This window comes from Anticarsia gemmatalis, chromosome 1 (assembly GCF_050436995.1).
Source record: "Anticarsia gemmatalis isolate Benzon Research Colony breed Stoneville strain chromosome 1, ilAntGemm2 primary, whole genome shotgun sequence".
In the NCBI taxonomy this organism is placed as follows: domain Eukaryota; kingdom Metazoa; phylum Arthropoda; class Insecta; order Lepidoptera; family Erebidae; genus Anticarsia; species Anticarsia gemmatalis.
In genome coordinates this window covers 10858291-10876059 of record NC_134745.1, presented here as the reverse complement: position 1 = coordinate 10876059, position 17769 = coordinate 10858291, and the positions used below count along the sequence as shown (strand labels likewise).

The window sequence follows — 17769 nt, the reverse complement described above, 5'->3', positions numbered from 1 at the left end:
TGAATGAGGAAAAAGTAGAAAAAATACACAATTGTAACCGATATTATTGACTCCATCACATAATTGACCATTACCTCAACTTTGGACGAGGTTCAAAGCAGAACTGAATCGTTAAAGAGATAATAGACGATACACAAAAGTAGGGAAATAAAAAGCGAACGCGTTAGTGACAGACGCGCCCCATCGACATGGTGACCTAGTGATGAGGGAGATACAAATCAATGCGTCAGGTGGCGAGTGAATCCACAAGTTACGCCAACACGCGTAAATGTACGTAGCGATACACAAACAGAACCGTGGAGGTCGGCGGTCGGCAGCGCACGGCACAGCGACAGTCGCGCGGCGCAGCGGAACCGGCGCGCATGCTCGCCCCGCGCTCACTCGCGCCTGCGTCCTGCCGCGCACACCTATCTACCTTATCAATGTTCCTTGTTCACTAGTACAGTACCACACTTAACCCACTACGATTCCTTAAACTACACCAATGTCGTAATTAGATTAACCTAACATGTTCTCCAATATTGGATCTAGCCAGTGAACTTGTAACGTAGTGGTTCTGATGTGCAAGTGTATCGACGCGTGTGTGTTACTGCTGCTGCTACTGTTCCTGGACTCCAGGGACTGCTCGGCTAGTATACATAATGATGAAAAGAAAATATCGTTCAACTCGTAAGTTTCCTGATGTTTTCTATAATTCAATTAAGGTTCTCCTGCAGACGTAGATCAGATAGCTTTCAGAAATTATGACCTATTTGTGATTCGTGAAAATATCGTTCATAGTTTAGGGCAAATATGTGCAATAATTCTGTGTTATTCTAATTCAATAGAGTTGAAATGAAATTAAGAAAAAATCAATCTCTAGTTAACTTTGTAAAATCTATAAATATACGAGCATCATGAAAATCTTCACAACACGAGTAATAGGAAATGCTGAGTAAACTGTTTTTGCTGGTACATACATGACTCGTACGTTAATGTACTTAGTTTACAGAAGGTTCGTTTCACTTATAGGGTGCAAGCATGGGCAGTCAAATTGGGCACTGAGCTATATCATTTTGGAGAATTTATCACCAGGAAGAAGGAGGTTCAAGACGTAAGTATCAAAAAATATTCTACACCTTATTCTTATGTACTTGTGACAGGATGCTAAAATTCTTAATAATATCAATACAGAGCTTTAAGTCGGCTCAAGTGGAGTCACGAGATGGAGAAAAACTAGTACAAAGCATGGCAGATGACATTCGCGCGATGATGGAACTAAAGATTAGTGCTGTCAAAAGAATAGTTGAGGCGGCTGAAAACATGGCGTTTGATAAACAAAACGAACCGGTACCCGAGGACTTTCAGTATTTGAATAGTAAAGATATGGAAGAGCCGTTCGATGAGATGGCCATGACGACCACCACCGAAGCAGATTTCAACCTAGAGAGTTGGATAGTTCATCCACCATCTAAAAACGCGCACATGCAACAAAATCCTCATTTTTCAAACATTCCTGTAAATACTAATTTTAGCAGTGTACACGTGCCGACAAATGTTTACGATTGGGGTGAGTAAACTGTAATCTTGTAATAACAAATATTTGGTGCACGATTGTAATACCGGTTAATGTATTGTAGCGCCTGAAGTTATCAAAGGAATCCATTGGTCGGAGGGACTAGACACGCACTTCATAAACAACTATCAGAGCGATCCGACGTTGTCGTGGCAATACTTTGGCAGTTCGACGGGATTTATGAGACACTATCCTGGTAAAACACTATTAATATAACTCGTATCGAACACAATGATTTATTATGATTCAATATTCTATATGAATAATGTTGTAGCATTGAAATGGCGGGCAGACCCGGTGGATATCTATGATTGTCGGACTAGAGCGTGGTATATGGAAGCGGCTGCCAGTCCAAAGGATGTAATCATTTTAGTTGATCGCAGCGGTTCAATGACTGGCCAGCGTAGAGACATTGCCAAGCATGTTGTTACTAATATATTAGACACTCTTGGTAATAATGATTTCGTCAACGTTATGACTTTTGCTGATACAGTTGAAGAGATTGTACCTTGTTTCGAAGATTCCTTAGTGCAGGTGCGTATACTATTATAACTCTTATGTAGAATGAGGAAATATATTATCATCTTACAATTACAGATACTAATATTATTATTTCTTTCACGATAGGCCACTCTAGGAAACTTACGGGAACTCAAATTAGCGTTGGACAATTTTGAGACCATGGAGATCGCGAACTTTTCGGCTGCCTTAACGAGAGCGTTTGAACTTTTAGAAATTTACAGAAATAATAGTGGAGGAGCCAACTGTAATCAGGTGAAATATTTGACAAAACAACATCAGTTACACGATCTGACTTAAGATGCACACTAAAGTTTGTACATTTTTCCAGGCCATAATGTTGGTTACTGATGGCGTTCCGTACAATTATAAGGAGATATTTGAAAAGTACAACTGGAAGTACGACACCCCAGTGAGGGTGTTTACGTACCTGATAGGGCGAGAGGTAAAGGTAGTACCACTTCAGGTATTACTGTGTGTCGTAGTCATTGTGCGACCTGCATAATGCCTTCCTTCGTACCAATCTGCCAGTACACCTAGAATGTGGTACTCTACTCTGTCTATCTACTATGTACATATTAACTGTACATTGCATGCATATCTACGTAATTTTGACCAATTTTCCACTTTCATTGTGCTTAAGCTTATAGTGTACGAGAATTTATGTTCTTACTGTATGACTTGACGTATGTCTGTACCTCTGTAGATAGTGGTTTGCCAGTTGTGTCTTGTTTTGTTTGTGCATTTGTCTTTGTGTAAACTAGAATATTTATTAGAATGAACCAACACAATTTTATATTTTTATTAAGTTGATATGAACTGATATTTAGAACAGCGCTCTTCTTAAGATTTATTTGACTAGTGTAAATGCCTACACGAAGCTGCGGCAGTATCACGACACTTTAGTTAGGTGAAAGTATCCGCAGCACTAAACACATGAAGCCGTTAGATGATGGAAGACGTTCCGAGACCGGGTATTACTTAAAGAGCCTTGTGTAGGTGGCAGACGTAAGAGAGGTGAAGTGGATGGCGTGTGCGAACAGAGGGTTCTACGTGCATCTCAGTACACTGGCGGAGGTTCGAGAGCGGGTGTTAGAACACGTCAATGTGCTGGCGAGGCCGCTGGTGCTGCAGCGCGAGAAACACCCGGTCGTCTGGACACCCGTCTATGCCAACGTCACGGTAAATCTCACGCACGACATATATCTTTCGTTTGTAAATATTTAGGCTGAAATATTAATAAGTCAGTATATCTACGGTAAATTACTTTTTTCTTAATACCTACTGAGTTTAACATGTTCTTAGGATCCAAAAGTAGCTGATTATCTTTGGGAACAACGGGAACGAGCGGAACAGAAGGAGCGCTTTATGAGTCAACGTCGCGATAAGCACCTCTTCAACTCAGATAAAGAACAAGAGAGGAGATGGAGGATTACACAGGTAACAGATCTATGTCAACTCTTTCATTGATCGAGGTCTAATTACTCTTTTATTTGCTGCATGGACTTGGCTTGACTGTAAGTATTTTTGTTACTTCAAATGTATGATGTTCACTTAAGGATGTTTATTTTTTAGATGAAACAAGGCCAGTACAGTGAACTTGGAAATTCACAGTATCAGTTAATGACTTCAGTGTCTATGCCCGTCTATGACCTTCGCCATAACGAGGTGAGTTCTCCGGCGTTTTGTGTATTTTCTTGATAAGTTGAAAGTCCCCCAACGTGTTTAATATCTGATATTGGGATAAGACAATTATTTGCGACAAAAGACTGTGTCCTCTACACTAGCTAAGTTTAACAATGTTTAGTTTAGTATTTAGTATGTTCGTCTACTCGAATGATTGTCTTGTCTCAACTATTTAGCTGTATATTACGTCTTTTCCAAATTCTAAATTTTCCATGTAGCATGAACCGAATACACCTGTCTCTGTTTCAAAAGATTATGTTTACAGATTGGTTTTGTATTTTCTACTAATTGGACGTAAGCTCTATCTCTTCTGATAACTTTATTCTTGACTCTGTATTCTGTAACCTTCTTTAACATGTAAATGTCTATTAATAACTCCGTTTTGTTTGATGGTTTCCCCTCAGAACATCACAGAGAATGTACTGATAAATGAAGCTTACTGGGTATCGGTTACGAAAGAGGTACTACACTTAGAAAGTTTTGATGATTTAATTGTAAAGTTTTTGCAAGATAAAAGAGAGTTTTTATGATTTAGTTTTTTGGATTTCAGTAACGGTACAGTGTTATTTGGCCCCGTTAGCGATGCATCTGTCCTCGATAGATGTGTGCGCGGCCGGCGGGCGGCGGGCGCTCGCTCCTGCCCGCCTAGCGCCAATGTGTTGTCCGACCCTTTGGCTTACCGTAGTGACGTAGTTTCTACTAGCTCGTAGGCGTAGACCACTAGGGTGTTATGAACGACTTTTCTATCAATCATCAAGTTAATTTTCTATGCAAGAGTTATGATCTATATTACACTACACACACTATCTAATGAAATAAAGTATTTTGCCTGATATAGTGATGTCTTCGTAGAGACAATTTTTAAAGATTGACTTGTATGACGACAAGTAAATGTAAATATTTTTGAATAAGAGTATCGTGCAGCCCGACATACATGTGACTAGTATGGGGCTTTTGTTACTTGAGTATCTATTGAGTTTAACTTATTATCTTCTTAAGAATGACGACTTTTTGATATTAACAATTTTAGAATATTTAGTCTCTCCGAGTGAGGAGACATTTTGATTTCTAGCGGAAGTTGTTACAAAGCATTTATCTATATGTTATTATATTTTATTGCATTCGTACGTCCACAACCAATCGCAGTCCGTAGAGGAGAACGGCCAGAAAGAGGTAGGCCCACGCTCATAGACCATACTGCCTCCGAAGGACGTGACAGATGACGCATGAGTGGCGAGGGACGCGTGCGAGCGGCGCGTGCGCATCGGGCGCCCAGCGCGCGGTGCCCTCGCGCCCACGATGCATGCCTGGTTCAAGCTGCTTTCAATGTTTGTGGAATATTACATTTGTTACATACTGGGTATATCATACAACACCGAACAAGTTCTCATTTAAGTGACTATGTTTTCGACCATATTATATAAGATTCATTTAAAAATGCCAACAGATTCTAACAAGGATACTTTTCAAAGGGTATTTGTATATTTATGATCAAAATGGTAGTGGGTTTCTTAGAATCTAAAGAGTAGCGTTTTAATTTTATAACATAAAATTATTTAATATTTGAGTAGTTTTTTTGCTAGAACCTGTAACCGTGGATATAAAATTAGAATCCCTTAACATAGTTCTATATAAATAAATATATATAGAACTTCGCCTAACGGGGCTTAGATGCTAAAAACAGTAATTATTGCTAGTTTTACAAGATTGTCATAATGTTGTATAATAACAGTAGAGACTGACGGCCAAATACAGCGCCAAAATGGAATACCTTGTAGTTAGAATAATTTTTGACTGTTTACTTACAAAAATAACATGCAGCATATTTTTATATTATTATAATATTTTTTATATTTCGAATGTAGTATAATAAATGGTAACGTAGAAACTAGTGATATTGTTTGCAGAAATCCACAGACGAGGGAACATGACATAGCAAACGTGGAATTTGTTCAATTTGTGCGATACACATTTATACACTAGAGTTATTTAAGTAAGTTCCATACTTTCAGATGCGTATAGCTAGACTATTGGGAGTAGCTGGCACTGATGTACCTCTCTCTGAAATACAAGCTCTTATGACTCCGTACAAGGTAACATATTTACAGCATAACTTAAATGCTGAATTATTGAATCGTCATTCGATATTTGATGAGGATTATTTTTGCAGATTGGCGTGAACGGATACGCGTTTATAGTGACGAACAACGGATATATTTTAATACATCCTGACCTGAGGCCCGTGGTACGTATTTCTGCTAATTTTAAACATTCGATCCTTATTTAATATGGCTTACTGTTGGTAAATTGTGTCTGTCAAGTGATAACAAAAGTCTAACTGTTTTTTATTGTTTACAGTTTCAACAAATATTAAAACCTAGTTACAATAGCGTCGATATGATAGAAGTAGAGCTGTTTGACGATGACAGAGGGCCCAGGAACTTTAGCAAGGAACTAACAGCAGTAAGTTCGTGATATATTTCACACGATATATTACTTTATACTTATACAATATTCAACTTTGGGAATTGTAATATGTTATTTTGTTGTTTCAGCTCCGTAAAGAAATCATAGATCAAAAAACGGGAAACAAAGTGATGAATGTCAAATATCATTTAGAAGATATGGTAAGTACTTTTTCTTGTAATAGTTTAGTTAATCAAAACTAGTTTGTTCTAACAAGATCATCCTGGTACTGTTCTTACTGCTACACTGGTATAGAAGTAAAGATTGGATGTAGGGTGTAAATTGGTAACATTCTATGGTGCTTTTTAAAAAGACTGATGTTTTGGAATTTAATATTGTGTTTTTAATAATATCGCAAGACCACTGGGAAGTTTCATACGCTGACGCATAGCGGGCAGTACTTTCTTAATATTATTATAATTTTATTATTTATACAATAATGCTTTATACAATCTTACAGAAACGCGTATCTCGCGCGAAGCGGCATTACTTCTGGACGGGTATAAGCGACTCTCCATTCACGTTGGTGGTGGCAATCCCCGAGAACTACGGCCGACATCGCATCACTCCGCCTCCCACTGACGACATTCACAGACTATCGCTCACGTCCAAGAACATATCTGCGAGGCAATATCTCTCTGACAACTGGAGCGTTCATCCTGATTGGTAAGTCACCTTAAACAACAATATACTTTTGTGCATACTAAATTAATTTTCTTTGAATCTGGCCAAGTGTCTCTTAAAATCTCTAGTATTAAGTACCAGCTGACCCGAGCAGCTCCGCTCACGCTTTCTTGTTTTTATTTAATACCGCGCATTTTCAAATTTATTCACTTCCACAAATAATTCAAGACCAAAATTAGCCAAATCGGTCCAGCTGTTCTCGAGTTTTAGCGAGACTAACGAACAGCAATTCATTTTTATATATATAGATGATAATACATAGAAACGATTTCTATTTGAGACCCGAGATTTCCTTAAAAAACTTAATATTAAGTCTGCATGTTATAAAGCTTTTCTGTCTTTCAGGTTGTACTGTCGTCATTATGAACGTACATTTTCCACCCCCGAGGAAGAGCTGCTATATTTCTTGGAGCGAGTGGCAAAGCCTGGATGGCGGTGGCCAGCTAAGCCACGACCTCCAGAACACCACAAGAACAAGCCAGGACACGAGCGGCACAACAATGGTAACTGTATTATGCTTTCAAAATATTTTAATAGGATTATGATGTGAGAGTAATCAAAGAAAACTCAACTTGCCTTTGATGCCTTTACATACTAGTCAATGGTCTATTTATAGTCTGAAGTAATGCATGTGAGAGAGTAATGTGTATGTATATGACTTAGTATTATTATCGTTGAACAGATCTTTTAATTTAACAGGAACACCAGAAGCGAGAGAAAGGACCAAAGTATCAAACAGCACACCCAAGAACGAGTATTACTGTGAGTAATCTATACTAATATTATAAAGCTGAAGAGTTTGTTTGTTTGTTTGTTTGAACGCGTTAATCTCAGGAACTACTGGTCCGATTTGAAAAATTCCTTCAGTGTTAGATAGCCCATTTATCGAGGAAGGCTTTAGGCTATATATCATCACGCTACGACCAATAGGAGCAGAGCAGCAGTAAAAAATGTTACGAAAACGGGTAAATTTTTGACCCATTCTCTCTTATGTGCCGCAAGCGAAGTTGCGCGGGTCAGGTAGTTCTTTCAATAAGCCCTCTTTGTACAATTTTTTGAGTAACCTAATATAAGCTAGTTCAAATATCTTCAATAATCTTAAATAAAATAACTTTTTTCACATCTAGGTGACCATGGCTTGATGCAGGCCTTGGTATACGACGCTAGGAACACAGCATGGTTTAATAAAAGCATCTCGGATTCAGCATCGGAAGAAAAAGCGTAAGTATTTTTTAATATTAACTAATTATTATTTTAAAAACAAACTTATTAGCAAAAGCTTTACTCGAACGGAATTTGGCAGGAGGGAAGAAGCACATTTTAATTTTAAATAATTATTTTCCACTGTATAAGATAATGCACTGTTTTTACAAAACAATTTGATTTATTTTGAATGCATTTCAATACTTTCACCCGGATAGCCCATTGACAAAAGTGATCGGATTGTTGCCGAGGTAAAGTAACATTCGACAAGGAACAATATTTTGCATGAAAATATAATATAAGGATAATTATAAGTTCTTTGTAACATTCTCCGATATCGTTTTGCTGGGATAGGATATGGCATTTTAATTAAGAAAAGCTGATTCTCTGGATGTCATAGCCGGAAAACAACATGTCTGTCCCTGTCATTATGTAGGTCATCGTAATCTTTTATGAAAAGTTATTTGTTTAAATAAACATTTTAATTTGTTTGTATATTTTAAGCTAATCTTTTGTACCATTTTGTAATATGAAGCAGCTCTGGATGATGGTTTGTATATAATATAAAAATTAACTACTTGGTATAAAATAAAGACAAGAATCATTATTGAGTCGACCTCGCCGTTGAGTTATCGACCCATATATGCAAAGGGGTTTTTATTCAGGGCGCATACAATATGTATGAAAATCGATCAGTTAATGCGTGCCAAAGCGAGGCATCTCGCTAAATTGAGAATTTTATGGCGATTAGTATGACGTGTAAACTTCGAATTTAATCTACCGAGAAAAAGTAAGCTTCGTTACTAAGAAAGCTTTTAAATACCTGTCTTTTATGGTCTCCATAGAAAAAAAATTGACAATACACTTTTACTATTCGCAGTTAAAAAGATTTGGAACAATGTCATTATAAGCAATCAATATGCCCAGATATTGTTTTCATTATCATTACAAGAGCAAACGTGATAAGACATTTATTAGGTCACTTGAAATCTGAACATTTCGTTCAGGATTTTTTAACCTTGATCAAACAAATAGTATAATAAGTGTAATTTTGCACAGGGTGGAGTTTATTCAACGTTTTGGATACATCGTCGCTTTCCTGTCGACACATAGCGGGTTGACAAGATGGCAGACTCATCCCCCGAAAGAACAGGACAATGAGAAGTAAGATAAAGACTAGTTTATTAGTAATCAAATGTAATAATTCCGTTACAAATACTACTTTTGACCACAAAATTTAAAATGTTTGAAATCCTGACCTACAGAGCCATAACTCTAATCAAAAGTACAGAGTCTGGAATTAATGTTTAAGCTGTAGTTTTAGAAATAATGACACAAATAATTAATTTTACAGACCAGAATTCGGAAAGCAATGGCCGCGAGCGATCGACGAGGTGTGGTACCGACGAGCAGTGGAGCAGCACTACGTAGATGCTCTAAGTTACGTATACAGCGTGGAACTGAGCACTGACAAGTACCCCTTAGACTTCAGTCAGGCGATGGTGACAGCGTCTCATGCTGTATTCCACGGAGACGGCCACAGAAAGGCACCAGCCGCGGTGGTCGGCTTCCAGTTCAAACATGAACGACTCAACGAATGGTTTGATAATATTACTTCTTCGGTGAGTTTTACAATACCTACTTGAAGTAACTATTTTACAAACAATTTTGAGCTTGCTTTAGTTTAATATTAAATAGCTGTTTTTTTTTTTCTTATTAATACAATAGAAACCGGCAGCAAGTGTGTTATTTGTTAATAATAATTTCAGTGCGAACATAACAAGGAGTGCATCAATTGTCAGTCGCCAAGTTGGGATTGTTACCTGGTTGACAACCATGGCTGGATAGTCGTCAGTGAGGTTACCAATTATACTGGAATGTTCTTTGGCAAAGTGAGTATTCATTCACAATGGAATAAATATACCTACATACGAAAATTACCTACTTAAAAAAAGTGCAATGGCCTCTTTAATATAGTTCAACATCTGATCTTTTCGTACCCCTAATCCAAAATTAGCAAAGTTCTGTTGAAAGATGATAAAATCTTTTTTCAGATCCGGCCAGACATCATGTCTAGATTGGTAGAAGACGAAGTTTACAAGGCAGTGCATATTGTAGACTATCAAGCAGTCTGCTTCAGGGAGAAGAAGACGACAAACCCAGCATCTATGCTTATGACCGTAAAATACTTTCTTGATTTTTTTTGTTCATATTCAATTACTTACAGCCCTTCCTTCAATTTCTTTCTCCGCAGAAGTATAAATGTTACTCTGGTATTTTTCTAGCCACTTGAAAACTTACGTCTGGTCATGGCGTGGTTCCTGGCTACTACAGTCTGGTTCTATAACTCAATAACAACATGCTTCGCGCAAGCCTCCAGTTATTCCTTCGACGAAGGTATGTGGTTTACTATAAGCGTCATTTAAATGTTACATGTTCATTGAATTATGTTCACGGCAATTGGAAACGAAAGCAAAGTAACAAATTAATGAATTCAGGAACTGTCGGCGAACTATATGTTGTGGATGATAAGCGCATTTGGTGTTGCTCTTGAGCGATGTGTATGTTCTGTCAACTCTGCATGACAACAAGCACTTCTAGACGATGTAAACTCTCTGTCTATGTAGAACTGATACATTGTCTAACGGAACATTTATTTGCGCCAGGGACAGTTCGTGCTTATCAATGTTTCTGTGCATGAAATATTTAAACTATCAAATAACAAATATAACAACAAAACAATCACTGTGTTTAGTCAATTTTAGTAACGTATTTATAGCAAAGTGTGATACAAAACCCACGAACACATCACTTCGATTTCAAGTTTCCACAAAAGTAATTTGGGTGCATGCGAGCGCTCACTAACAAACAAATTGCACCCAACAGTACATAGATAATTCTCACATCGTAGTTAAAGCAAAATTCATACATGGAGTCAACAATTGGACTTAGATATTTTACTAAAGTAGTAATGACTCCATCTTTTTTCAGACTATGTTACATCCACCGGTGAGTTACATGTAGAGCGAGCACAGTAGCACGTGTCGACAGACGGACACTATACACTTTAGACATATGTACCTCTTTGATATTTATATACCTTAGTTACGTGACCTTGTAGAATGTTCCATCCCGAGAATGTGCATGAGTTTTGATACATTTTAGATTATTGAGAATGTTTCTCCAGTAAAATTAATGATAGACTTAGACAGTTTTTAGTGGTCTACAAATTACGATCCTGGGTCTTACGCCTACAAATGCATGCATACATTATTATCCAGATTCCAACAATTCTACGTCATAACATCTTTTTTTTTACTTCTTCTCTAAACATATTTCGCTTCTCTTTTTAATCTTTGCGATATTAAAATTTCTATACAAACTCTTTTTACTTCAAAATACTTCTGTTATGGCTTATGTTGATTATGATAAGCAAAACGGCAATTCGACTAAATCAGGTGCAACAGTAAATGTTATTTGAAAAATCTTTATTGCGACGACATTAACAAGTCTCTGGTAAAAGAGTAATGGTAAACTCCAAAAGGGTTATTTATAATTGTACTTAGTCTATATATTAAACGAAAAGAGACAATAGACCTAGAGCACTGCCATAAGGTACCTATTCCAAAGCGTCGGATGTATCGAAGATGGCACTGATAAATAAGTCTACTAAGTCTATTTGCCTCATATTGTCAAATGAACATTAGCCATAACATTTTTCTACTCTACTTATAAATGCTTTAACTGTTTATTATTTTACTTCTACCAACGCAATACAATACAGGTACTGGACTTCAAATATTTTATACTATCGCATGTTTCCTCAACCAGCCATTAAGATTACCACGACCTACTTGTAAAGTTTTCTTTGCTCGTGCATGGAGACTATAACAACCTTACTGTGTACTCACGAAGTTATTTCTTAACAGTGTCTTACCAGAGCTATGAAAACGACGAAGAGACGGACGACCCATACAGCATGTCGGGAGCAAATAAGATGAGGGCGATGGAGAGAGACTTCGAGAAAATAGTACTAATAAACAGGACACGGCCAACTCCATGCGACAGAGAAATGTACCTATACCAGCTAGACTACAATAACTTAGATGAGAAATTAAATAAACCGTTGAGTGAATGCAATCGGCCGTTCTACGCTCAACACGTGAACTATACAAATATGTTGATGATAGTAGTAGATGGGAACTGTCCGAAGGACGAGGTTAGCGTCATATCGATAGACGCGACAGAAGTGCAGTACAATGAGTCTCTGCCGTGCTTGAAACACATGCATCCGTTGTATAGAAAACAACCAACTTCGTGCATAAGAAATCATACAGAGGTAAGTTAAGTCTCTTTTTTATTCCCTTTTCATCTGATTGAGGTCCCTTATACTACACACAGAAGTACACGGTAGATATTTTATGGGTAGAAAAGAGATTAACAAATTCGAAAGGATCTTAATTTCTCAGTGAAATTGTTTTAAGAGGCTGGATGACATAGTAAAACCGCCACACCTTCTAAAAAATAAATTGTGGTCAAAGGTATCATGAAAACTCTGTTGCATAGTATTTCAATGAGTTTTAATTTTCAGGAGAGCAACATCGACATGTGCGGTCGTGGTAGTCTACCTTATACTGGCAAGATATGGGTCTCACTGAGCATGATGTTGATAATGCGGAATATTTTGGTGTAATGCTGCAGTGATAGAAGGATCATGGCAGCTCTTTCATTGACGCTCTATCGATCGAGTCATTTATTGAGGATGCTCTCATCAAATGCTAGGTCAAATGAGTGTATTTTTTTCAGTTGTGAGATGAATTAATTTAAATCTGTTAGAAAATTATCTAGCATCGCCGTTTGGCTCTCATTTTGTACAATATCTAATGCAGTGTACCTATATTACGGCTCATAACTTAAAAAAATACACTTATCTGGCCCCAGCTTAATAGAAACAATATTAGTATAAATTATACTTTATTCTTTTGTTTCACAAATTCAAGTGACAGTTAAAGAGTTGTCTATTTAAAAATTCTCATATTATACAATAATAGATAAATATGATTTGTTAAAATATGTCATAGTTTATCACTCTAGTTTCGTTTAGCTAAATTGTAAAATCACTGATGGATAGTATATTTATTTTTGTGTTACAATATTATAAAATAATTACGACCATTTCAATGATCTCCACAATTAGAATAAGTAGATAATTTATTAAAAAATTACATGTCATTCCCACATATCAAATTTTAAATTACTTATAGAGTATGCTCCGATTGTGCCACAATAGGAAGCAATAAAGAGAATAGTCATATCAGTGAAAGGAACTACCCCATGTTTCTATGAAGCATAGTGTTAAAATGTCAAATAATTATAAATAATTATCTGAATAAGATATTTGAATATAATGTTTAGCTTTTGTATTGAATTGGCTTCTCACATTATTTAATGTCTGTTGATATTTGATCAGTTTAGTTATATTATAGTTATATTAATGGTTACCTTTGCTCCGTCCTGCTGGTGAATTATTTATTGGGATGGACACTTTATACAAGATCCATAGACAAATGTTTTAAAATTTAAATTTTATTATCATTATTTAAGTATCTTTGCTACAGTATTTCAATGCTGAATGGTCTATTTAAAATTTTTAGGATTTAGTACTTTGAATCTCTGTCATTTATGTATAACTTCTTAGATGTGAAATATTTACTTAATTACTGAAATGTGATTGTTTGTTTGGTACAAAATAAATACTTATTGTAATAATATTTACTGGCTTTTTATTACTAAGATAACTCAACAATTACATATACTAAGTATATAGTACTATTTACAGTAAAACATGGACATAATTTCACTTAGCTGGTTGAGGTGTTAATATTATGCTTTTTAACAAACTCTTGAATTTCCTCCATAAGTATTTGATGTCTCTGTTGATTGAGTAGACTTTCATGCAGCTTTTCCAGTGGTTCCCCACCTTCCATGAATCCCTTCAAGTTGTGTACTGTGCCGCCTCCTTCACGGTGCTCTGTTACACGATCCTGGGGATAATTGTATGTTCGGATCTTCTCGTTTCTATTACTTGAGCCAATCTGAAATTAAATAATGGGAATTAAAGTAAGAATATATGCTACTTCTATCTATATCACACTAAAGTCTGTCAGGATGAAAATGGGCATACTGATGGCCATTCAGATAGCTTATAGGTAACCTAAAAAATCTTTTCATGTTGACTAAGTCATATACATATAGAATCAAGTGTCTTGTGTAAAAATTATTGTTTGATAGATAGTAGGTTGGTTTTCTTACCTGTGCTTTTCTCTCACTATTTATTTTTGATGACTGCTCAGCTATTTGTTTCTCCAATAGCAAAGTTCTCAACTTTTGCAAAGCAATCTGTTTGTTTTTAATCTGTGATCTACCTTCTTGGCATTCAACCACAGTGCCTGTGGGTGTGTGTACAATGCGCACTGCACTGTCAGTAGTGTTCACATGCTGGCCGCCAGCACCGCTTGCCCTTTTAGTTTCAATAATAACATCTCGATCAGAAATATTTACTTCAATGTCTGTTGGCTGAGGGAGGACAGCCACGGACACAGTACTTGTGTGAATACGTCCACCCTTCTCTGTAGCAGGGATCCTTTGAACACGGTGTACACCAGCTTCAATCTTCATCAGTTCAGGCACTCCATAACCTTGTACAAGCATTGAGGCTTTCCTCACACCACCCATGTCAGACTCCTCCACTGAGGCTATGTCAACTTGCCATTCTTTGTATTGAGCATGTGAATGGTACATGTCAAACAGCTCACGTGCAAACAACATGGCCTCTTGACCACCAGCTCCAGCTGTCACTTCTAACAACACTCCACCTTCTGTAAGCGCTGGTTCAACTAGAGTAGACTGTAGCTCAGAATCTATTTCATTCAAACGTTTCAAGTATATCTGAGCTTCTTCCTTTATCATTTTCTTCATCTCTTGGTCACCCTCCTTCTTGTTCAACTCTTTGAGAGATTCTATGCTGTCGTATAAAGCGATTCTTTGTTCTAGAACACTTACTACTGGCTTAATTTCATGAAGGCGTCTGGTATCCTCATTTGACCTTTTCGGTTTCGTCTGAAGATCTTCATGTTCTATCAATAAATACTTCAGGTACGTCTGAACGATAGGATCTGATAAATTGACACTGTTTTGTGAATAGCACTTTGTAAGCAAAGCATGTTTCCCAGATTTAAATAACGACTGAAATAATAGTATCCTTGAGAGCGACATAGTAGCTTCGTATAATTGAATTAATATTGGTTTCAGGTTATTTACAGTAAGCCGACCAATAACACTTAATGACAGTTGACAGCAGCTGACCAAGAGTATGACATAACATTTATGACAGATAGTGTTGTAACGATTAACGAGCTTTGCGTAGGAAGCACTTAACTTTAGCACTTAGAAAATCAGTAAGCACTTAATTAAAACTATTAAGACAATGAATAAAGTATAAATAGATATGAAATTTTGAAAAATATGCTAGTTTTTTTTTGTTTAAATTTATAATAAAAGTCTCATTGGTTTTTCGTAAGTAATTTACTAGTAGTGACATCTATCGCAGTGTGGAATATATATTTATGATTTTTATGTAATGACATCTATTGTCGAGTAGACTTATTATTACTTGTAAATACTTACTTAGACAATAGATGTCGCACCAAAACAAATTTCTAGCAGGGTTACCCATATTATTATGTACACCACAAATAAACGATCCTGATTTAAACTGCACCTAAAGTTATGGAAAGCGAAAATGTTAAATTAAGAGGCTATTCTATTTATATAAAAAAAAACGTGAAATAAAATATTTGTTCCCAAGAAACATTTCTGGGTTACTAGTTTTAAAATCACCTATGTCAAATCAAATTTTGCCGGGGTTAGCCGGGGTCATTTGAAGTTAGTTCCTGAACTGAACTCTTAAATAGGTCGTGGATTCAACCATAATTTTACTAACCATATTGTATTATGTCGATTTAAGCAAATCGAAGTGTCTTGTGGCGTAATTAAACTTTAGAAAAATTTCAGCCCAATTAAACAAAAACTAAAATTAACAGCGAAGATGAATTATCAGTTATTATTTTTGGTAATTGCTGGAATGGTTTGGTATTGTGACTGTATCACACCTGCTTCATTAGATCAAACCTACGAAAAAGGATTAAAAGCGTATACAGAAGAAAGATGGTCGCGGTGTATTGAAAAATTTGAAGAATCGTTACATATCTACAGACTGTACAGGTCAGTTGAGTTTAATTGTCGACTAAAATGTAATGCAGTAAAGTTTGAACGTCGAGTGGAAGAAAACATCGACGACCTTCAAATTTATGAAGCATACTTCAATAAGCGAAATTGTATAAATAGCTGCCGGAAAACTGGATATGCAGGAGTGAATCTCAAAAGCAATCCTGAAGAATTTTACATAAATGCAATGCAAGCTAAAAAGCCTTATGGATATCTTCACATTTGTTACCATCAAATGAACATGAACATGAAAGCTGCCTCAGCTGCTTACACATACTTGGTAGCCCACCCTGATGATGAGATTATGTTGGCCAATGTGAAGTTCTACACAGAACAACCACAGGTGGACCCTAATGAAATAGTAGACTATGAAGGAGATGATTATGTTCTGCTATACAGTTTGGGTAAAGAGTCTTATGAGAAGAAAAACTGGGCAGAGACTGTCGCTAGCATGGAAGAAGTCATCAAGGACTATATTTCTTCTGAAAACATTTGCCGTGTAGAGTGTGAGAGACAGCCGGGGCAGGAATGGTCCTCAGAATTTGTCATAACCTTGTCTAACAATATGGCATCATTACTACACTGCAGACAGCATTGCCAGGACAAGCTGAAAATCATGAAATATAAATCTGGTGTAGAATTCCTTGCTGATATACTTAACTATTTACAAATATCTTATTATAATCTTGAAAAGAATGATTTAGCAGCTGAAGCTGTAGCCAGCGGATTGGTTCTGCTGCCTGAAGATGAAGATATGTTAGCAAATGATAAATTTTATACTGAACTTACTAAGAAGAAAGCTACAGCGAGCAGATCAGATGTTGAATATTATTTCAAGCGAGACAAGTATGAAAAGGATTTGTTGCGTTTTTTTCACAAGGAAAATAAAGATAAAGTTGACCCTGACTCTACTAAAAAGTAAATGGCTGTTTACAAGATCTTAAGTATGTTTTTTTACATATTTTACTGTGTACTAATTAGTGAAACTAAGAATTACTAATAATTTTTATAGTTACTGTTCTTTTTTTGTATACTTATACATGACATGTGCCTTATTTTGCCATAACTAGATGTAAGTAACTAAATGTTAAGCCAAAGATTTTATATTTTTAATATGAATTTAATGCAATAAAACTTTTCATAATAATTGTATTTTTCTTATATTTAATCTATAAATTCTACACAAATTGACTTATAATTGCTTAATAAAACAAAGAGCAAAAGCTTTGATATCAAACAATATACAATTTTTTATAACCCCTGTAAGTGCTCAAGAATGACAATAAACTACAGTCAAATAACTAGAGTCAAATAGAATAGTGTTTAATATTCACTTTATCTATGGATACCTACTTATTTTAGAAAAAATG

The 17769-nt window shown here is 36.2% G+C and overlaps 3 protein-coding genes across 16 annotated transcripts; 2 read left to right on the top strand and 1 right to left on the bottom strand.

The window, feature by feature from the left end:
* The first annotated feature begins 326 nt into the window (after positions 1 to 326).
* On the top strand, positions 327 to 13884 carry stj (voltage-dependent calcium channel subunit straightjacket). Of its 14 annotated transcripts, none has more exons than XM_076118998.1 (29): positions 327 to 669; positions 1012 to 1093; positions 1174 to 1549; positions 1620 to 1751; positions 1830 to 2089; positions 2183 to 2329; positions 2406 to 2519; positions 3074 to 3256; positions 3380 to 3514; positions 3650 to 3742; positions 4165 to 4221; positions 4907 to 4933; positions 5773 to 5853; positions 5931 to 6005; positions 6119 to 6223; positions 6316 to 6387; positions 6687 to 6892; positions 7256 to 7413; positions 7610 to 7672; positions 8038 to 8131; positions 8332 to 8364; positions 9173 to 9277; positions 9468 to 9735; positions 9883 to 10005; positions 10168 to 10293; positions 10399 to 10510; positions 11105 to 11122; positions 12043 to 12452; positions 12705 to 13884. In XM_076118998.1, the coding sequence occupies exons 1-29, from the start codon at positions 560 to 562 to the stop codon at positions 12804 to 12806; spliced, it is 3867 nt and encodes a 1288-aa protein (XP_075975113.1). In that variant the 5' UTR covers positions 327 to 559; the 3' UTR covers positions 12807 to 13884. The 14 variants fall into 14 exon arrangements, with proteins under 14 accessions (XP_075975113.1, XP_075975121.1, XP_075975104.1 ...); XM_076119006.1 differs by having other exon boundaries at positions 2406 to 2525; positions 7619 to 7672; XM_076118989.1 differs by having other exon boundaries at positions 2406 to 2525.
* mRF1 (mitochondrial translation release factor 1) lies at positions 13880 to 15481 on the bottom strand. The gene is made up of 2 exons (XM_076119110.1): positions 14426 to 15481; positions 13880 to 14208 (listed from the first exon to the last, which is right to left on the bottom strand). The coding sequence occupies exons 1-2, from the start codon at positions 15386 to 15388 to the stop codon at positions 13975 to 13977; spliced, it is 1197 nt and encodes a 398-aa protein (XP_075975225.1). The 5' UTR covers positions 15389 to 15481; the 3' UTR covers positions 13880 to 13974.
* A 549-nt stretch (positions 15482 to 16030) lies between these two features.
* On the top strand, positions 16031 to 17546 carry LOC142975861 (cartilage-associated protein-like). The gene has a single exon (XM_076118977.1). It carries the CDS (start codon positions 16221 to 16223, stop codon positions 17319 to 17321), a length of 1101 nt encoding a protein of 366 aa, XP_075975092.1. The 5' UTR covers positions 16031 to 16220; the 3' UTR covers positions 17322 to 17546.
* The last annotated feature ends 223 nt before the right edge of the window (positions 17547 to 17769 follow it).